Source organism: Aythya fuligula, chromosome 3 (genome assembly GCF_009819795.1).
Source record: "Aythya fuligula isolate bAytFul2 chromosome 3, bAytFul2.pri, whole genome shotgun sequence".
In the NCBI taxonomy this organism is placed as follows: Eukaryota; Metazoa; Chordata; class Aves; order Anseriformes; family Anatidae; genus Aythya; species Aythya fuligula.
In genome coordinates this window covers 111,747,960-111,770,133 of record NC_045561.1, presented here as the reverse complement: position 1 = coordinate 111,770,133, position 22,174 = coordinate 111,747,960, and the positions used below count along the sequence as shown (strand labels likewise).

The following is a 22,174-nucleotide window of genomic DNA, read 5'->3' as shown; positions in this document are numbered from 1 at the left end:
TCCTGTCAATGCCATGAGATGAGTAAAGTGTTGTGAGCAGCCACGTGGGTGAGGTGCAGCATCTCCTACTGCTGCATAGGTCCCTGCAGAAAACACACGAGGTGTACCTGCTTCATCCTGTACAATCAGGGAAACATAAAAGGGATGAGGCATTTAATCTACTGTTAAGACTTATTTGTCATTCTATGTGTTTTGGGTCTTGTTAGTGCTATGGGAGAGTCTTTTTTCCCTCCTGGGAACCATGTCAAGCCTCACAGTGCAGAGACACCCTAAAATCCAGGTGTAATACCTCACCCTGTACCAGTCCTGGATCAGTAAGGCAGGTCTATGATCTGAAAGCACTTAATGGGATTGGGGAGTTTGGCACGAGTGTCACCCCAGTGATGCAGCCAGAAATCACAGGAGGAACAGATTAATTCAATTCACTGATATAAATAATGTCCTTCTCACGCAAGTATCTTCCCAGAGACAAAGAGATCATTGTTCTAACAAGGCGGCAAGCACAGGTACGTGATGGAGCTGGGTCCATTTGTCCTAATATTTCCTTATATTTCTAAACAATTTAATGCATTTTGAAGGAGCAAAATGCACTTCACCAACATCTTCACGTATCACAATGATTTCTGGTACTTCAAATACTCAGGTCTGTGGCCAAGTAAAATAAAACAGAATTATAATTAACTAGAAATGATGGAAGGATATATTTTATGGGAATATTTAGGATAAACTAAAGGAAGAATTAAAGGAAATTTTCCTGACAAATATTGTCTTTGAAGGGAAATGGTGGTAGTCCCTCAGTTTGGTCCACTTAATATGAGGCTACTGAAATACAAAAAAATGTGTTATGTGGTACAGACCTGCACTACAAACATATGAAATCAAAGAAATAGAGGACTGAGCCTATCGGGCTGATAACACACCGAGACACCCATCTGCACTGCATAGCTTCTTTGAGTTCCTGATACACGTTATTCAGAAGAATCATACTCCAAGAGCTCCTGCTCTACCTTTTGTCATCTTCATGCCTCAGTGCTGCCACACTGAGGGGGGATTCCCAAATACTAATAAATAATTCCCAAAGGGGGAATTCTGGAAGGTGAAAATCTTACCTAATAAGATCAGCAAGTATGTGCTTCAAAGAAGCCTCAGAACTTGTAATTATCACGAGGCATTTCACTGTCAGTCTGACACACTATCGTTTGGATTTTTCATGTACAACTTTTCTATAAAACGATCTGCCTGTTGAGAAGATCAGGAGTGAAAGGAGCTTCCACGCCTGACTGACTGCTAAGTTTCGCTTGGTTCAGCAGAGCTAAAAGGAGGCAAATAAACTTTCAGATGACAAAACAATTAGTTTCAGGGAATAGCTCTAAAAGGTGGCTGTAAAATTTGGAAACTTAGCTCTGTGATGCTTAACAAACTTTGGGATTTCTTATACTTTGCTGACATTTTTTCCTTTGCTGTATGATTCAATGGTTACTGAACCTATGTAGGACCTAATCTGCCTGAAGGCACTACCATTATCCAGCACAATTAGTCTGGTAACAAATGAGGACCCCAGTTCATCTTTTTGCACACTCACAGTTTTATAGGGAGGCTCAGGAAAAACATTCTCTATAATCAATTAAAAATTAATGCAGTTAAAAACCAGCACTACCCTCCATGCTTATGAACACACATCACACTGATGGAAAATAAGTGTTCAACTCATATACATTCAGTTACAAATGAACAACTCCTAAATGAAGGAAGATTTGTTTCCAGTTAATGATTTAGGGGTCCGGTGCAGAACTATTTTGTATAGTGTCTATCACAGGGCTATCAAGTTAAAATTGAAAGTAATAAAAGCACTGGAATAAGTGCTGAAGAGATTTATGCAAAGCAGAGGATAATTTTCAGCTTTGGTTTGGATGGAGAACAGATGGGGAATCAGCGAAGTAAAGAGATATAAGGCTGTTCTATTAAGCACAAGCTGTACAGAAGATTTTTGCACAAACAATGAAAAAGGCGTGTGGAAAGATAAAAAGAGCTTGTACTAAGTGAGCTGAGCAGAGAGTAGGCTGTGGAAAGGAGAAAAGCACAGACTGGGAAGTGTTCACCTTCCTCCAGCAGGGCTGTTTCATAAACAGTGTCCAAAATCGATCAGTTTAGAAAAAGTGGAGTTGTTCAGGTCACCTGAATTTCAGGAAGGTGCTGAGTCCCTCTTTTAGGCCCCTTCTTTCAGGAGCAGAGAGGACAGGCTCCTCCAGAAGAAGAATGAGCAAGGTTCCTGCCTGGAGGGAAGGCTGCCTTTCGTAATTAAAACAGAGGAAAGCTAGGAGCTTAAATGTGAAGTCAAAGCACAAAGGTTGCACTCAGTACACTGTACCAGTGGCACTCAAAACACTTAATGGCATACCAGCTCCTCCCAAACATTACCCCTGTGGGGAATAAACATACCAGAAAGTCTGAATTTCCATTTTAATTGCTCTGTGTTTTTATGCAGCACATTTAAATGCATCCTAGTGTGTTTTAGGACTTATTATATCTTTACTTAAAAGTACAATCTGCTTCAAATTAAAGTTGAAGCTTACCTTACGTTTCCCATAACTTTGCTGCTAAGCACGTGGCGTCTATTTTAGTCTTCCTGGTTTCTTGTATGGCCTCCCTGCTTGGGGAAACTGCAGAGGACAGAAATGTTACATCCCAGGTAGGTTCTCCTCTTCCTGGGTTTTGAAAACAGCATTGCAAAAACGATAATAAACCAATATACAAATCGAATGTAACAAAGTCAAAGTAAACTGAACGTCAGTTAGCCAGTCCATGACGCTGATTGCACAATGAAATATTGCTCTGAAATTCTTGATAGTAACTAAAAACTAAGAGATCAGTTCAGGAGGTACATAAGGTGAACTCTGCACGACCCTCAACTTATTCTTTCCCTTTTTTTCTTTACTGTTACTGAAGATCTATGTGCCCTGGAAGAAAGCTCCAGAATACTATTGTCTATACTCATCCTAAAAACCTCAAGTATAAATTTCCTGTAATACACTTTCAGTCATTTGGACAGCAGAAATCACGCCTAAAATCCTTTTCCTTATTTCTGATTTTTATCTGTGCTTTCTCAGCTTGGACAATGAACATATTTTAGCCTGTCTTAAGAGAAAACTGCAAGCATTGGCCCAATATCCCTTTCTAAGATGTAGAGCAAGAGTCTCTAACTCTCTAACCCAAAACAGTTCTTATTTTTCCTAAATAACTCTTGACAGACAGTTTATCTAACTCATTCTTTGAAAAAACAACCCAACATTTAGGACCAGATTGCAATTACAAAACAGGTCAGTCCTTCAGTCCTTGACTCCTGTGACCTAACTTTAAAGTCAGGCAAGGTAAGTCCCAGGGGTTATGCAACACAGAATCCTAGAATCCTTAAGGTTGGAAAAGCCCTCCAAGATCATCTGGTCCAACCATCCCCCTGCCACCAATGTCACCCATTGAACCATGTCCCCAAGCACCACGTCCAACCTCTCCTTGAACACCCCCAGGGACGGTGACTCCACCACCTCCCTGGGCAACCCGTCCCAGTGCCTGACTGCTCTTTCTGAGCAGAAATGTCTCCTCATTTCCAACCTGAACCTCCCCTGGCGTCCCACACAATGTAATTTAGCTTATGTATTAGCCTTATATATGTTAATATTCGCAATATATGTTAATATATACGTTAATTAGTTACTATTATGGCTTCAGCTTTCTGCCAGACTGAAGTAATTTTACAATCTCTGTGTTAAATGCAAATTCACTTTCCTGAGCTTCAATGTGTCCCTGCTGGTGCTGTTATCTCAGGGACGAGCAGAGGACTGCCAGTATCTCCCTGCTAATGCCGTTTGGGTACCTCTCATCTGGATTTCCAAAGCTCTCACTGCAATTCAGCCCCTGTTTGCAGGGAGCCAGCACTGTCCTTGACCCTCACCCTTCCTTTCCCTGCTATTATTTGCCCCGTACATGCCACCAGGCAGGTGTGATGAGATGTTTGTGCCAAAGCCTGGTACTGGCACCAAAAGACATCCTGCACAGGAGGTAGGTTCACAGCACTGCACAGACCTGCTGCTTAAAACCATCAGGAGTTGACAAGTTCTGTCCTTTGGCAAGGATTCATCAGCAGTGGGCACTGTGATATCCTAATGGAGAAGGGACCACGCAGCCAGGAGAGCAGGACATCTACAGAGCACAGCGTGATCCTACAAAGGAACAAAAAAGAAAAGATCTTAAGAAAAAAAATGAACCCAAACTCCAGGAAGATGCAAACTTAGCTGACTTTAGAGGCAACAGCCATTTCCTTCACATCAAACATATTTAACACATTTCATAAATATAAAAGGCAGCACTGTTAGATAATGGGACAGTCCACGAACATTGTTTTTAAAAATTAGTACAAAATACATTAAAATGCACTAATTATGGCAGGGAAAAAAAATATATTTTTGCCAGATAAGAAAAGTTCAAACATCCCAGCTGAAATTTAGTTGTGGGATATTAATGCCAAGCTTTCTGAAGTGATGCTGGTGAAGGGCTTTTCCACCCACCACTGCACCCCATTCGCTCCTGCTCCCGTCCTGCAGCAACTGGGTGAACATGTGGGGAGCCAAAGCTGTAAACAGCTAAAAAAAAACTACCAAAACTCTTCTAAAATGGATCATTTCCCTGATTCAGCCCAGAGCTCAGCTGCACGGCTGTGCCAACACCATGGAGAAGGCACTGCAATTCTTACACCATGCAAAGGAATTAGTAATGTGCCCGTTGCTGTCGTACCTTTTATCCAGCAGTGAACCCCAAGTCTCTGTAATCACCAACACATTTATTTTGAACACCTCAGTGCATTTTATGAGAAGATTGATTGTGTTCCTTGACATTTTACTATGAGAGATAGCATAACCAGCAATTAACAGATAAAAATGAACTGGTTACAATTTGATTACTAAATGTGATGCGAATTGTTTTCCTTGATACTCTTTCCTCAGAAACCCATTTCGCCCAAAAATAAGTCTAAATAAGTATAATTCAAAATACCAGCTCTGTTACCATCAAAATTTATCTCAGTTGAATGCAAGCAATTCATGATTTCACACTCAGCTTGTAAATATTCCTACACTCCCGTAGCCTGCATACAGCTGTCATGTCTGGTTGCACCTCTACCTTTCCTAACATTTAATTTAGAAACCAGTGACAGTTACCAATGTGAAATACAGCCCCACTGATCATCCTTGATACAGTTCCCTCAAAACACTTGTACCTGTTAATAGCACTAAGGAGAACTGCGTGATGGGAGCGTGCCTGGAAAGCAGGATTCATCTACGAAGAAGCAAGATGAAAGCAGTGCTTTTGCAGATTAGTTCCTTAAAAGCAGAGCAGAAAACACAACATTAGAAGGTAGAAGTGCCTAGGACTGAATTGGTTACTGAAACAATAAAGGGTTCTCACCCCAAGACTGGCAAAGAAGGAGAAAAGGTCTCTCTAGGTCTGGTAATGCAAGTGAAAGGGAGCTCCAGGTGCCCACTAGAAAGATTAAAACTTGAACAATTTCTTTTGCACGATGTTGTTAAATACCTGTAAGGGTATGATTTGTATATTAGCGTGGTTCTGGCCTAACCACAGGTATAAAGGTGTGTAATTTAGAACATGTTATTTGTTCTGATGAAGTACGCTGGAAAATGTCCTTGGAAAGATTATTCTAAAGGAACATTGTCATATTAAAAATCCTCATTTAAAAATAGCTGTTTTGACCAAATCAGTTTTAGAACTGAAAGGCTCTCTCGTCAAAAGGCCATCTCCTTTTTTTGATGCACCTTGTTTTGCTTTTCCATGTTATTTATGGTCCACAACAATAGCAGCTGCTTCAGCAGACATGGCATGGTAGATACTGGTAATTCCCACTCCCTTTCTTGCTGTCTTAATCCCCCAAATTGTCACTGATCTTTGGCATTCCTCAAAGGCCAGAGCCACAAGGAACTCCCTTCAAGTCCTTCCCCCGTAGAGCAGAGACATTCGACGTCTCCTGCATGATGGAAATACCGTGAGCCCTCCTGGCTTGATTCAGCCAGGCGGAACAGACGAGTTACTCCTGTCTTGCACTCAGTGATCCTGTTCACACACCTCACAGTGCTGTCTGCTTTCCTGTAACAGTACGATATTGATTCAGGCTTAGGTCATTTTCCACAAAATTGCTCATCTTTTATGAACTTTGTTACTAATCATCTCCCAAAAGTACAAAGAAACCCCAAAACACTTTTACGGTAATGGCAAGAAGCAGATAAAACCCATGCACATTTAGCTACTGATCCTAGGCTGTACCACATCCCGTTTCAGGGGACTGAATTACATGGCAGTGCCTCACTAAGCCTTCCCATTAAGAAATGTTGTGATGAGATCTTTTTGCTAGTTCAGTAGTGTCCTGGATTAAACAGATTTTTTAAAAATATTATGCTTATGAAGTTAACAGCAAGCATCTTCAAATTATTCTTTGCCCTTATTACGTTATTTGAATATGAAAATATTCAATGAAAGCAAAGAGAAACTCTACAGAGTATTGAAATAATAACACTACAGCAAGTCTCCCCATCACACCTATTTCCTCTTCTGCCACTCTTTACCAGGTATGCATAACACTTCTTCCTGACCGTCCTATGTTTTTACTAACATTGTATTTCAAACTGACTTGAAAAGCAGATGCCAAAATGATACAGCAAACAAAATTCTGGGAACACCAAGCTGTTCTCACTGCAGGGACTGCAGATCTGTGAAACTGTTCGGTGCTTAAGAAGCCTGCCTTAATGCAAGTGTGTATTTTTAAAGGACAAAATGTGTGCTTCCAATAAGCATGACCATTGGAATTTATTGCTGTCATTTCTTCTTTCTAAACACTTTTCCCTGTGTAATTTCATTGTCTCACTTTTACCTTACATACATCTCCCAAGGGTTTTTGCATCCCTGCAGTAGCAGAGGTGCCATATATATAAAAATAAATAGCTTGAAGAGAAAGAAGGAAAGAAAGAAGGAAGGAAAGAAGGAAAGAAGGAAAGAAAGAAGGAAAGAAAGAAGGAAAGAAAGAAGGAAAGAAGGAAAGAAAGAAGGAAAGAAAGAAGGAAAGAAGAAGGAAAGAAAGAAGGAAAGAAAGAAGGAAAGAAGGAAAGAAAGAAGGAAAGAAGGAAAGAAGGAAGGAAAGAAGGAAGGAAGGAAAGAAGGAAAGAAGGAAAGAAGGAAAGAAGGAAAGAAAGAAGGAAAGAAAGAAGGAAAGAAAGAAGGAAAGAAAGAAAGAAGGAAAGAAGGAAAGAAGGAAAGAAAGAAGGAAAGAAAGAAGGAAAGAAAGAAGGAAGGAAAGAAGGAAAGAAGGAAAGAAGGAAAGAAGGAAAGAAGGAAAGAAGGAAAGAAAGAAGGAAAGAAGGAAAGAAGGAAAGAAGGAAAGAAGGAAAGAAAGAAGGAAAGAAGGAAAGAAGGAAAGAAGGAAAGAAGGAAAGAAGGAAAGAAAGAAGGAAAGAAAGAAGGAAAGAAAGAAGGAAAGAAAGAAGGAAAGAAGGAAAGAAGGAAAGAAGGAAAGAAGGAAAGAAGGAAAGAAGGAAAGAAGGAAAGAAGGAAAGAAGGAAAGAAAGAAAGAAAGAAAGAAAGAAAGAAAGAAAGAAAGAAAGAAAGAAAGAAAGAAAGAAAGAAAGAAAGAAAGAAAGAAAGAAAGAAAGAAAGAAAGAAAGAAAGAAAGAAAAGAAAGAAAGAAAGATTACAGTAATAATTACCTACCTACCACCCTGGCACTCTGGTAGGCAGAGACAATTCTATTTCGATGAAAACACTACACAAGTGATCATATTTTACAGATGTACAAATAGCTACGAGTTTTTCTGATACCTTTGGTTCATTTGTAGACCTTAATTAAGATTTAATTAATATATTTATAAGCAAATTTACACGATGAAAATGAAAGTCTTTAAAAATACTTGATCACATAACTCTAGGCACAGAAAGAAAAAGTAAACGTTTAACGTGAAAACATCTCCTGATTCATTTTTAAATGCGATCTCTCCACCTGATGAAACAATTTAGACAAAAAAGTGTCAAATCATTCCCCTCACGAGAATACCATCGCAGCGGGGAATTCAGCTCTTCCAGCAGGCTGTTGCTGTCTGGTATAGCCCCCTGGTGGCCCCGCTCTGCCTTAACCACCAGGGAACAGAGCAGCTGCCAGCTCTCTGGTGCCAGGCACTGATGAAAATACTCGGCTAAAACCCGTCCCCAAAAGTCTTCTTATCCATGGGTGGCCTGGCAGCACTTTTTAGCTGCTTCACTACCAATCTATCACAACCACAGTCTCATTAATGCTATAGGAGGTGCACTTTTTTTGTCACCCTTATTTATTTGGCGTCCATAGGGAAATGATTAAAGGGCATAGCTCTGCTCACCTCTGAGAAGCGTCAAGGCCCTAACCCCGAGTGTATAGGGAACGTGTGCGTAGTGATCGTTAAGAGTAGGTTACTGCAGGAATTACTTCATTTTTCAGATTTCCTTTTCAGATCCAGGTTAGTTTTGGATTGTTCTCTCTACCGTAGAGCATTCTGTACTGTCTGCTGTTAATCTTTTCTCTGTCGGAGAAAAGGGAACACAGAGACGAAATGTGAAAATCGTGATTGCTCACTTTCTGATTAATTCTCAGACATCTGAGAGTATGTATTTGTCAAACAACATACAAAAGCTGTTGTTTGGGTCCTCTGCTTTCTGAACTAAAATATAACTTCATAAATCTATTCATCATCTCAAACCTGGTTTTATTTTGTTGATGTTTTTGGTTGTTTGTTTTGTTTATAGCACCTCACAGCATCAAGGGCCTGTAGCTGGCAGAAAGACCCTTTCATTTCAAAAATACAGCAGTTCAAACAAACCCTATTTTCTACCTCTTGCCATCCAGAAGTCTCATGGCCACTTCTCCTTTGCAGGACAATTTTCTGAAGGAAGCTGGAAGTGAAATTTCTGTATGAGTGGCATGAATTTCTCTTCCAGGCCCCTTTCCCACTGTAATCAGATATGAGAAGAGTTCGTATGCACTTCAGTCTTCTTGAGCCCTTTATCCTGTAATCCAGCATCTTACAGGTATCCTGTCAGGTAGAAAACAATCAAATTAGGGCGTTTTTGTTGTTTGTTTGTTTGTTTGTTTTGACAGACAATACCTGGAATTTTACCTTGTAACCAATAGTCTGTCACAGATCCAAAGATTCCCCACCTTTTCTGCATAACAGACCCTTAAATTTCATATCAATATATTGAACTCCAAAATTTGTCTGTGACTAAAGAAAAATTTGCATTTAGCTAAAAAATATGTTCCAGAAAGTTGCCACGTTTTGACTTGAACACCCCCAGGGACGGTGACTCCACCACCTCCCTGGGCAACGAATCCCCATGCCTGACTGCTCTTTCTGAGCAGAAATGTCTCCTCATTTCCAACCTGAACCTCCCCTGGCACAACTTGAGGCCATTCCCTCTGATCCTATCACTGGTTACCTGTGAGAAGAGGCCGACCCCCAGCTCCCCACCCCTTCCTTTCAGGCAGTTGCAGAGAGCAATGAGGTCTGCCCTGAGCCCCCTCACACACTAGTCTTTTTATTTATTTATCTATTTTATTTATATATTTATTTATTTGTTAATTTACATTTGAGCTTTTTTGTACATTTGACCTCACACTCCTTTTGAGTATTGTGTTCACACCCTGACCCAATTTGACAGCTCTTTAATGCATCTTTTCCAGTGCTTCAACATCCTGTTGTAAACAGTTTCAAAACCTGTGCAGTGACCAGGCAGCTCTGCAACACTAAGCACTGGCAAGTGCCACAGCACACACCTTGCAGGAGCACACAATTAGCTTTAAAAAGGCTTCAGGGACTTCGCAGTGTGTTGTGCCCAATGCAATAAATCCAGACCAAATAAATTGTTTTGGAGCAATTCTATATCACGTTTACGTGCTTTATTCCTTGGGTTTAAACGTGATCTCCCAAGGATAACACAGAAAAAAAAGTGGGCGTGTATCTAATTAGCTGATTTTCCATCTTTAAGGAAAAAAAGCGGTCCCCAGGCAGGGGGCAGCTCCCCTCGCCCTCAGTCCCCTCACAGACCGCCGGCCATTCCCGCCACCCTCGGGATTGGCGGAGAGCCGCGTGACGTCACGCTCGAGCCCCGCTGCCTCCTGGGAGTTGTAGTCCCAGCGCCCGGCCCCTGTAGGCGCCGCCCGCCGCGTCACAGGGCTCCGGGCGGGCCGGGCCGGGGCGGAGAGGCGGAACGGGGGCCGGGAGCAGCAGGCGGCCGCCGCTCGCTGCCGCCGGGGCCGTGCCGAGCCGCCGGGAGGGTGAGGTCGGTGAACGGCCGCGGCGGGCGGGCCGCTGAGGGAGGCGGGGGAGATCGGTGCGGGCGGGCCCGCGCAGCGAGCGGCGGGGCGGGCGGCTGGTTTTTGGGGAAAAGCGGCGCGGGCGGGCAGCTTTGGGCGCTCCCTTTTCCCCTTTTTTCCCCTTTTCTCCCAATTTTGCGCCGTTTTGCCCCGCGGGGCTCCCCGCAGGCTCCTCGGCTCCTCAGAAAGGCATGGAGCTGGAGCTGTGCCGCACCCAGCAGCCCAGCCCGGCCTCCGCCATGGCAGGGGGCTGCGGCACGCCTCAGCACCCCGGGGTGCCGGCTGTCGTGGCCGCCGGGCTCGGTTTTCCCTTTCCAGGGCTTTTGGGGCGATGAGGAGCGGCTCCTGCGCCACAAGGAACCGCCCCGATGGCCCCGGAGCTGTAGGATCCCAGCCCGTCCTGTGAGGCGATTTTGGCATCGCCCTGTGAGGGTTGCCCGGCGGGGATGTGGCGCTCGGATCACTTAAAAAACAACCAAATCCCGCTTTAATTTTTCCACAAGTGGCCATTGCTTTAAAAAAAAAAAAAAAAAAAAAAAAAAAAAAAAGAAAGATTGAGCTTAGAGAAACACCAGGTAGGTGATGGAGAAGGTGACTGGGAAGTACCTCAGGTGTGCATTTGCCACAAGGTGACGCGCCAAAAGTTGGCCCTGACAGACTTTTACCATCAAATCCTGTCAGTGCCATAGCACAGGTACCACATTCACAGAGCACCTGCTCCCCCTCAGCAAGGTAACCCGCCTCAGTGCTGAGCTGTCATTTTTAGTTGCAATTTTTTCCTTAATAGCTGACCTAAATCTCCTTTGTTGAAACTAAGCTGCTTATTATCTTGCTCGGCAGACCTGGAGAACAATGGAGCAGGGCTGTCATCAACCGCCCGCTTTGTGGTTGCAAGTTTACCCTCACAGTCTTCTGCAAACGAAATTAACCCAATTCTTGTGTTTCTGTGGTCCGTGAACTCTAGGAAACATTTCCATCATCACTGGACTGTGAAACTCAGAGCTAGGCACGGAGCTCCAGTGGTAGGATGGTAATTATCTCCCTGGTGTGTAGCACCCCTCCTAGAAACATTCCCAAATTATACGGTCTTATCTTGCAACTTTCTCACTGAAATTACCAAATTACTCAGTTTGTGATCTGCTGTTAAGCCAGATCCTTTTTTGCCATGCACCTATCTACGCAGTTACACCCAGAGGAGCTGTGGGTGTCCCATCCCTGGCAGTGCCTAAGGGCTGGATGGGATTTGGGCAGCCTGGGCTGCTGGGAGGTGTCCCTGCCATGGCAGGGGGTTGGAATCAGGTGATCTTTAAGGTCCCTTCCAACCTAAACCATCCTTGATTTCCTGGAGAGGTATTCACACTTCTTCCCATCCCCCTTTACTATTTTTTGCACTCGTTATTAACTTGATAAGGAGTCATCCTGATCATCATAACTGTCTAATTTTAGCCTCTTCCAATGCTTTTCTTCCGCATTTGGGATCAGCAACAAATCGTTAATTAAAATCTGAAGTAGAGCCAGCTCCTTCATGTGATGATAACCCTTCCAGTTTGACTGTTGACTTTCTCAAACGCTTTCTTATTTTTCACGTTTCCTACTAAAGCTGCAGCTCATTCTGGGCCATGACTTTGTAGCTGAGCAAAATCCCGTAGAGAATCTTAAACGAGGGGACCATTGACTCCTTTGAGTTGGCTTCTGTGCACAGAATAGGGATTGCTTGGAGCTCAAAAACTAGAAATGTGGGTAAAATTGTGAACCCCTTTGAAGTTGTGGTACCTTGTGTATGGCTTTTGGATGTCCCTGACAGAATGATTGCTGTCAGTTTCTCTCTCTTGAAGCTGTTAAACTGTGTAGGGAAGTGAAAAGCCTTCCGCGGAGGCACCAGGAAAATCATGTAACCCATTTTTCAGAAACACTGGAACAAGTATTTTTCAGGTGGATGGTTCCGTCCCGTACCCGTGTTCTAAGTTCTTTTAAATTCTTTCTCATACATTTCCTCAGAAGAATCTACTTTGACTCTAACTTGTTTCAAAATTGCATTTGCTCTTTTAGAGAGCTTTCTGGAATAACCAGACAAATGCCTCGTTCTAACCCACTTAGTACAGGATCAGATTTATAGATAATACATTAATGCCCTGTCATACTTGTAAGAGATTACTTTAGCTGGTCACAACTGGGCCACGAAGCTGAGGGTGAGAGGCGATGTTTTGAGAAATTCTTAATACTAAAAGTCATTCGAAAATATCCTGAGAAGCAGCAACCTGTCAATTAGAATGAAAGGGCTGGTTTTGTGATGAAAAAGCAGCAGACTAAGCCTGTAAAAACAACAAAACCTCTTTTAAAATTGCATTTCACCGGGGAAACATTACGAACAACAACAAAAGTTGGGTTGTGGATGAGCTTTATGTGTGTGTTGACTTCACTGAATGGAGGAGTCCAGCATTGGTAGGGCCATAAGATAAATAATCCTGCAGGTGTTTTGCTCTGTCTTCCACAATAATTGTTTTTTCTTTCCATTCTGGTTTGTTCAGATGCCTCACATCAAAAAATCATGGAGCTAGGGAAGGCGAAGCTCCTGAGAACCGGCCTTAATGCCTTACACCAAGCGATTCACCCCGTGCATGGCATCGCCTGGACAGATGGGAAGCAGGTCATCCTGACTTCCTTACACCTCCACAACGGAGAGCCAAAATTTGGTGACTCGAGCGTCGTTGGGCAGTTCGAGCACGTTCACGGACTCTACTGGGGCCCGAGCCCCGCTGATGCCCCCGCCCTGCTCGCTGTTCAGCACAAGAAGCACATCACCGTCTGGCAGCTCTGCCTGAACGCCGCGGAGAGGAATAAGCTCCTGGTCTCTCAGACATGCGACATCAGCGAGCCCTTCCCGGTGCTCCCCCAGGGCTGCGTGTGGCATCCGAAGCAGGAGATCTTGGCCGTGCTCACCACGCGCGACGCCTCGGTCCTGCACTCCGTGCATCTCAACAGCTGCAGGGTGAAAGCCGATATCAAGGGCAGCGGCCTCATCCACTGCGCCTGCTGGACGAAGGAAGGCAACCGCTTAGTCGTGGGGGTGGGCAGTGCCCTTCACTCCTACATTTGGGATGAGGCTCAGAAAGCGCTCCACGCTTGCTCCTTCTGCCCCATCTTCGACGTGGGGGGCTACATCTGCGCTGTAGAAGCCACCCTGAGTTTCCAAGTTGCTGTGGCTACCGAGCTCCCCCTGGACAAGATCTGCGGCCTCAACGCGGGGGTTGCCTTCGAAGTGCCGGCGAGCATCGAGACCGAATCCTTCCCCTCGCAGTCCAGCTTGTGCGGCGAGGAGGAGTTCTCCATGGACGGGGGCAAAAAGTCGCTGGACTCGGAGAAGCCCGCGTCCACTCTTCCGTCTCCCGTGGATCTGACACACCTGCTTTCCAGCAAGCAGGGGGCCGACTGCAGCCCCCTGCTTCACCTGAGGCCCAAGGACTACCTGACGGGAAGCGGGCAGGACTCTTCGCATCTCATTCTGGTGACTTTTGAGAGAAAGGTGACCTCCACCAAGAAAGTGAGCATCCCAGGCATTCTGGTTCCTGACATCATGGCTTTTGACCCCAGAACTCAAACTGTGTCGGTCGCCTCCAACACCTGTAACGTCATTTTAGTCTATTCGCTGACTTCGTCCAATTTGCCCAACATCCAGCAAATTCAGCTAGAAAAAAATGAGAAACCGAAGGGTTTGTGCTTCCTGACCAACAAACTGTTACTGATCCTGGTTGGAAGACAGAAATTCACTGACCCCGCGTTTCTTCCCTCTTCGAGGTCAGACAAATACATGATCCGGTTGATGATTAAGGAACTGATGTTTGAAGTGGGTCCTTCATCCACAGCGGTTAACGGGAATTCCTGTTTTAATCTTTCCAACGCTCCTCACGAGCTCCCTGCAGACGTTCACCCTCTCAGTCGTGGGCTCTTGATACCAGACCGTGCTGCCCCTCAGTCCCCTACCAGCAGGAGAAAGCTCATTGAAGAAATTAAGAGCCCTGCGTACGAGCAAAGCTCGTTGTTGAACGTAAACGACCTCAAAGACAAAAAGCTGCCTTTGGGTTTCCCTCCAGCTCTTGAGGCTCTCGATGCTGAACCAGTAAATCGGGCTGTGGCGTTGTCCACCACGTCGCTGTCGTTTTCTAACAAGCCAACATCTCCTAAAAGGCAGACAGATGGAGCGTCCAAAATACCAAATTCTTACAAGAATAACCTGTTAAGTGAAAAGGAAGCGAGTTATTTATCAAAGAACGTAGAAAAACTCTCTGGTAACTTTACCGAATTGCAGCGTCACGTCCGTGAGTTAACCGAGCTGCTAAAATCGGGGAAGAGAAATCTTCCCCTCTACCCATCTTCTCAGGAGCCTTCTTTTATTAACATCACCTACCAGGTAATTAAATATTGGAAGCCTTCATGGCTGAACCCATTTACGGATGTAACAGACTTTGTAAAGGACCGGTTGAAAGCTGTGGTCAGGTTGCACACGGGGAGGGCGCCATCCTTCACGTGTTTAGTACGCGCAGATTCGGTACAGATGAGTCCGAGAGGAGCCTTATTTTAGGGCTTTCCCTTTTAGATAGGTCTGGTTTCTTTTTGGTGTCCTTCTTCCCCACTCTTCCTGCAATTACATTGCAGTTTTGAAGTTCTTTTATTTAAAAGTGTTTCATTTGGGGGATTATTCAGCACTGCCTGTCCCCACCTCACGTTTGGGCTGAGCTCGTCGGCTCCGACCCGAGCAGCTGTACCTTGCCCTGCTCTGCAGAAGGTGGTGAGAACCCAAAGAACCCATGCGTCACAGTTCTGTTGCAGAATTAAAGTCTTGTCTCAAGGTCTAGGATGTTTTCCTCAGCAATTTCTGGAGCTTTTTGTGCAGCAATTCAGGCAGTGAAAAATGCTGTCTATGGGAATTTCTGATTCTCCTGCCCTTTTCCAAGAAGAACTGTAATAATGGGGACTGAAACAAAAAAAAATGGCTTTGTCTCTAGAGCAGAAGTCTTGCCAATTAGTATTGAGAGCACCATCTGAGAAGGAGGGAGACCCGTAATGACAGAAAGATAATTCAATTAGCATAGCTTAAAGTGGCTTTAAAATCAAGTTTCCTTTGAAAGACACTTTTGGCTGAAAGCAGGTATTTCTAAATCTCATGCTAGAAGGTGTAAGATAGCTAATTATTAAATTGTGGCACAAAACTATTAGTTCTCTTCCAGAGGTGGTTTTAATAATTCTTAGTCGATATGCGTAGCAATTTAAACTGCCATTTCCTTTCAATAACCACTAATTTGGGGTCTTTATTGCTAAAAATAATGTATTCTCAACTTCTGTAGCATCATACTGTTAGATCCTAGACCATATTTCCTCACTCTGTTTGCTGTTTTCCATTCTAAAAATTTAATAATTATAATAACTGTTGTTTGTTGATTTTTTTTTTTCTGGCTTTCTTAAATCCTAATGATATGTAGGGCATTGCTCCAGAAACTGGACTTAAATATCTAAGTGAAAGTTTTCCTGAGCATGGGAGCATGGCTGCTGTCTCATTTTCCTGAGTTGCTTATTTAGAGACCTTTTTATATTTGAGGTCACACAAATTTTGATGATGATTTTGTATTCGGATCTCTTTTAAAATATAGTTTGAAATTGAGTTACGTTTCAGCTTGTCTTGAAGCTGCAAGAGCTCGAGGAGTTACACTTGCAGGAGAATTAATTAAATTTCATGAATTAAAGGCTCCAGTTTTGCCTCCAGATTTTGGTTGGTGATGACTTGTGATAAGAAAATAATTTGATTTCTATGATTGCAGTTGGAAGGCCTGGCAGGGAATGGTGTGTTCTAACTTGAGTCAGGGTTCGTTTGATTCAGAAATCTTCAGCAAGCAAACAGGGATCCTCGCCTTACGTGTCGAGCCCTGATCATTTCTCTACTGTCCAGTTTATTAGGCAGATTTTACAAAATGGTGAGGAACCCCAAAGTATCCTAAACAAGCAGTGTCTGAGAAAGAGCAGTGGCACGTTTATCAGTGCAGGGAAGGAGGACCATGAGTGCATTTCCAGGCTTCACACTTAACACGTCTTTTTTGTGGATGGGCGGGTCTGTGTGGAAGAGGAGTCAGAATTCACCTTGTTTGTGTCGTGCCCCAGAGCTGAGACCAAGGCTTCTTTGGGAAGCGATGTGGCTAGGTGAATTTTATCCTATGCGAAGGCAGAGTTTGTAGGTTTGGTAACAACCGACCTTCTGCAGACTTCAAAAATGCTTTGTTGGCCCCATGGGGGATATTCTTTGCAGACACTTAGTGAGTTTTATGGCTTGGAGCCATGATGATCAGAGGTGAGGCAGGCTCTTCTGATGTGTTTGTCCGTTTCTTGTCCCAGAAGCTTACGGACAGGATTTCTCAACTCTTCAATGAGGAGTGGATCACAGGAGAGGGAAAGATGGAAAACTTGCTGCTTTACGAACTCCCCAGGGAAGTGTCCCTTGCGGGTGGTAGGATGAGGGTCAGATGTAGCCTGTTGTTTTCCTCAGGGGCAATGTTCCTCTCCTGTGCTGACACGGATTTAGCACGTAGTGATTTGCTGCCGTCGTTCACAAATCTTCTCATGTTGAGAGCTAAGGCTTGGAAGTATGAATCCTGCAAACTGGTCTGAGTGAAAGTAGCATTTGGCTTTCTGTAAGTGGTGTAGTTGAAGGCATAGCTGCGATTTTGTTTTGATAAATGTCATTTTGATATCTCTGCTGAAATGTACATCACTGTATCTAACGACTCTCTCTTGAATTTACAGAAGCAGCTTTCCAGAAACGATTCAGATGAAAGGCGATCTGTTATTCTTTGTGAGGGTAAACTTCGTCTGAGTATAGTCCAGCAGATATTCAACCTCTCTCTTGTAGAAATGCAGCACGGTACGTTGTAATTATCCAACAATACGAACACTTCAAACACACGCAGCACTCTCAGTGAGCAGTAGCAGTGTGCATAACCTGATCTGGAAAAAAAAACAAGGAACAAATACTGAAAGGTTATTAATAAAAGCTCCTAGTTACAATGTAAAGATTCTTTTCAGTCTAGGCTGTGACTGAGAAGAACCTTTACAGTATATAAAATGAGTAAACTTTAATGTACTGGTCTTCTCCCTTTTTCAAGCAGCTAGTTATACAGGAAAATTACCGTCACCTAGCATTTTAGATGTATTTTCAGCTGTTTTAAATGGAGAAACCTGAGTAACAGGAAGGTTAGAGTTGGTGGTTTTGATGCACAGTTTTCTGTATTTTAATTTGTAGTTCCATTATCAGGTGTCCTTTAATAAATCCGATAGTTCTTTATAAACACAACAGTAGCGCTCTAAATTTTAGCAGTTTGGTTCACTCCAGTTTTTGCCGTGAAGGAAACTGCTTTCTTCCTGTGTTCTCCTCTGCTGCCATGCATTCATCTCATGCACATCCCGAGTGCCTGGGTGTGTGTCAATTTAAAGAGTCTCCCTTCTGGCAAGAGCAGGAGACGTGCCTTGGGGATATGAGCTCGTACTCCTACGTGTATTTTCAGTACTGTTCCAGCTGCTCACCCACTGTGTCTGCTGTCATGCTGCAATTTTATTTTGAGCTATAGGACTCGAAGAACTTCACTTTCTGGATAGTACTGAGGAGGGCGTCCCCATTACCACTGCTATTTAGACTTCTCCTTGATAGCTTCAAATGTAAACTTAGCAGAATTGGTTACCCATGAATAAGTAATCATGCAGACAACTAGCCTAATTAAACCTCAGAAAGAAACAGTGTTATAGTAGGTTTCTTTATTATTTTTACAAGTATTACTAGGTAAATGGGCACAACAGGAATGGTAGTTCCAAATTCCCGAATTGTACTGATTTTAAAGTTTGTTCCAAACGAGATATTAAGCCGAAAGATTAAAGGGTCGTGTGCTTTTAAGCTGCAATCTCCTTATCTTGTGACATGAAGTTACATAATGTAACTGCAGAAACAGCTGGAAATGTTGCCCTCAGCTCCCTCACACCCCCCCACCCCGAGCTCAGTGTTATTACTTCATCAGCTTAACAGACACAGGTAGGGAAATATTCTGGTTTGTGTCATTTGGTAAAAGTTGGTGCTTCTGAGTCAGCAAATTACTTCAAATCGCAAAAATCATGCTAATAACGACGTGAAGTCAAATAAAAAATGGACCAGAGATGTGAGGCTTGTACAATCTAGAACAATATTTCTGCCTCATGTTTATTGGAATTAATTATACTGAAATGACATAACAGAAGCTGTTTCTATTTTTTTTTAATTATAATTAATTTGTCATTTAGTTTAATCTGCTTCGTACAGTATCTGCACAGCTTAAGCTCTGTAAAGTAGTCTATGAATACCTAATTAAAACCAAGTCTGGATGCTTAAGAGTTCTGCTCAGAATTGAATTCCTCTTCCTTATTTAAAGCGTGCATTTGCTATGGCCACCTCTGCTAGTGGGAAAACTGTCAGGAGGCTCATGATTTTGCATGGTTGTTAACTATCCTTTAGTTTTGCATCTCCCTGTGCCCTTTGCCAGAAAAATCTGCTGTAAGCATACCGAAGCATTTAATTTTAGAAGAAATGTGTTTTATACCTGCATCGTGCCTACTTACAGAGGAGTTTGTAACCAGCTGTGTGTCTGCCTTCGCAGGTTCGTCCTGGATTGTTCTCACAGCAGACAGCGAGGGCTTTGTCCCGTTGACGTTTACGTCCCTGCAGGAGGTAGTCGTAAGGGATGCCAGCGCAAAAGGCTACAGCGCCCGTTCCTCCAAAACGCTGGACATCATCAGTTCTACAGAAGGCTGCAGACCCGCTGCTTCGGAAAGCCTGGATATCACCAGTTCTTTGGAAGTCCTCAGAGACTGTTCCTCCAAGGCTTTAGACAGCAGCGGTCCTTCGGAACAAGCCAGCAGCAAAATGTGACGTTGGGTGGAGGGTTTGTAATGCTGTCGTATGGTAGGAGACACTGTATGGACTGCGAGTTCTAGGTAATGGTCTGTCTCAAACCTCGGTTGGGTTTCTGTCACTTTTGTTGACATCTAAATTATGTATTTATTTATTTGGTCCTTGGAAACATTAGCTTTTTTTTTTTTTTTTATACCGAGACGTTTTTTAAATATGCCTCTTGCATACAGCAGGTATTTGTATCAGTGCTTGAAAGTAGAAGGGCTAACAAGCTCCAGAGCTGAAGTTAGCACCTCGGTCTTTAATATCTTGGTGGTTTTAGATGATAGAAACATTGCATAATAAAGACATCCTTGAAAACACTGCATTTTTCCTTATTTCTGCCAAATACTCAGAAGCTTGTAGATGCTTGGAGTGCATCTGGTTACGCACTGGTGTTGGCTAAGGCTGTGAGCAGTAGTTTAGGCATATGGAATTGGGTCAAAGTAGGGTTGTGTAGAATGTGGGCATGGTGTAGAAGTGAGACTTTGCTCCTCCTGTGCCCACTGCTAATGTCTCTGCTTAATTTTCTGAGTCTGGGGAAGCAGCCCTCACGTGTGGAAGCGGTGGTGGTCGGCTGACCCAAGCTGGCAGCTAAGGAGAAAATCAGAAGTGCAAATCTGTGGAGAAACTTACAAGTTGAGATAAAAACAGTTTAAAAGGTTGAAAGGCCAAACCAAAACACCTCAGTGTGCAAGCAGAGCGGAACAAGGAGTTCATTCTCTGCTTCCCATCAGCAGGTGGATCTCCAGCAGCTTCAGGGAAAGCTTCATCATGTAGCACTTGGGAAAACACACACCATGGCCCCAAACATTCCCTCTGCCTTCCTCCTTTTCCCCCCAGCTTTTATTGCTGAGCGTGACATCTTGTGGTCAGGAATATCCCTCATCACCTGGGGCCGCCCCTCCCCACCCCGTGCACACCCCCAGATTCCGTGCTGGGTGGACAGAGGGGGAATGAGAGAAAGCCTCAAAAGAATCAGTGCTCCAGAAGCACTGTGCTTGTCACAGATCCAAGGCACGGCACCACAGGGGCTGCCAGAAAGAAACCTCCATCCCAGCCAGGCCCAGCACATTTTATAGGCAAAAGGACGTCAGCATATGGATAGCTGTAAGCTTTTTGTAAGCTTTTGCTAGCTAACGTTTGTATTCTGGTAAGTATTTCTTGGTCTGCATATTGAATTTTTTTCCCATCACCTTTAAAACAATCATCTTAACAACACTGCCTTCAGTACGTCTATTTTAAGTTCTCATAGAGAGAACTGGCAAAAAGGAATTCCAATAACCCACCACCCTGAGAGCCTCCAATTTAAAGGAGGACAGAAAAAAAAATGTTCTATTGCCTTTGTAGTGAGAGAGAGAGAATGCAAGGGTGAAATATTTAGAAAACAGCACAAGTTGATGTGGCGTGGATTGCAGCACCAGAAAATGCAGTAATCCAGGATCGCTGCCCATAAAATTAAAGCACGGTGACATTAAGCAGTTTATCAGGCTTTCACGGTGGCACTTGACTGCGAGAAGGAATCGAGTGACAAGATTATGGAACTGGAGCTGCTGCCTCAGGACTAATACGATCTCTTATTGCCTATTGGGAAATTTAGCCACCGTCAAAAATCAGCAGCCCACAAAACATCGTATTAAGGCTACACCAGCCACTAAAACAGCTGCTAGCATTTGCCTTTGGTCGTAACGAAAGAGGTGGAGAACTCCAAGGTGCTTGGAGAAAATCCTCCAGACTGAGCTGAATTGCACTCGGAGCTGGGATACCGCCCTGACAGGTTCACAAAACGTCACCCAGAATTTCTGAAAGTGTTCAGGAGGGCTTTAAACCTATATTTTTTTCTATGTCTATCAATACCTGCAGGGAGGTGCAAGGGACACAGAGCCAGGCTCTTTTCTGTGTTGCCCAGTGCCAGGACAGGAGGTTAAGGCACAACCTGGAGCCCAGGAGGCTCCCCTGAGCACCAGGCAGCACTTCTGTGCTGGGTGGGTGCTGGAGCCCTGCCCTGATGGTTGTGGGGTCTCCTCCTTGGAGATCTTCACAAGCCACCTGGACATCGGCCTGGGCACTCTGCTCTGGGTGTCCCTGTTGGTGCAGGGGCTGGACCAGATGGCTCCAGAGGTCCTTCCCACCTTGACAGAATGGTTGCATTCCGTCACTTTTTTTTGTTTGTTTTTTTTCCTCTTTCCATCCCATTTCTGCTACCACTGGAAGGTGCTGCGCTTACCTTGCCCGCAGCAGCTCCTGGTTTTTGCATAGTGGAACTCCAGCCCCAACTGGTGGTGCAAAGCATCATCTTCCAGGAGTGCTCTGTGCACAACACAAGGGTCTTCATTACTCCTCCAGAGACACCTGGCTCTTGGGACTAACCACGAACAACCACCAAACCGTGGACCACAGGCACACCAGTGCTCACCAGGTGTTACCAACTACTCCAAAATCACGTCCAATTTCAATTACTTTCGGGTTTCACTGCCCTACAGCTTCTGGGTGCTGGATTTATCGTGCAGTTGCCTTTATTCACAGCCACCCTGTAGACAAGGAGCATAACCCTGCGTGCTGGTAACCAGAGAGAAGGCAGCAGGGTCTGAAAGGTGGAGGAAAGGAAAGATCGATCTACGGTTCCCTTTGTGTTCCTCGTGGGAGTTCCTTGTGCTTACATCCTCTTACATCCTACATCCTCTGCCTGGTGCTCACCTTTCCAAGCAGTCTATCAGACCTGTGCCGGGTCCACAGCACATTCCCTTCCGTGCTAACACCAGCACCCAGCCCGTTTTCCAGCTGTCAGCCCCACTACCAAGCTCCTTGCCCTTTCAGCTGCACAG

At 44.1% G+C, this 22,174-nt stretch overlaps 1 protein-coding gene across 2 annotated transcripts; it reads left to right on the top strand.

Annotated features, from left to right (window-relative positions):
- The first annotated feature begins 10,296 nt into the window (after nucleotides 1–10,296).
- Nucleotides 10,297–19,670, top strand: LOC116488066 (WD repeat and coiled-coil-containing protein). Of its 2 annotated transcripts, none has more exons than XM_032185376.1 (4): nucleotides 10,297–10,359; nucleotides 12,922–14,801; nucleotides 17,183–17,300; nucleotides 19,057–19,670. In XM_032185376.1, exons 2-4 carry the CDS (start codon nucleotides 12,942–12,944, stop codon nucleotides 19,326–19,328), a joined length of 2,250 nt encoding a protein of 749 aa, XP_032041267.1. In that variant the 5' UTR covers nucleotides 10,297–10,359; nucleotides 12,922–12,941; the 3' UTR covers nucleotides 19,329–19,670. The 2 variants fall into 2 exon arrangements, with proteins under 2 accessions (XP_032041267.1, XP_032041268.1); XM_032185377.1 differs by lacking the exon at nucleotides 10,297–10,359 and adding an exon at nucleotides 11,431–11,438.
- Nucleotides 19,671–22,174: the final 2,504 nt, after the last annotated feature.

Coding starts and splice junctions, on each gene's coding strand:
- LOC116488066 (XM_032185376.1), top strand. CDS start 12,942: ATGGAGCTAGGGAAGGCGAAGCTCCTGAGAACCGGCCTTAATGCCTTA. Junction 14,802..17,182: donor TTATTAACATCACCTACCAG/GTAATTAAATAT, acceptor TTGAATTTACAG/AAGCAGCTTTCCAGAAACGA. Junction 17,301..19,056: donor TCTTGTAGAAATGCAGCACG/GTACGTTGTAAT, acceptor CTGCCTTCGCAG/GTTCGTCCTGGATTGTTCTC.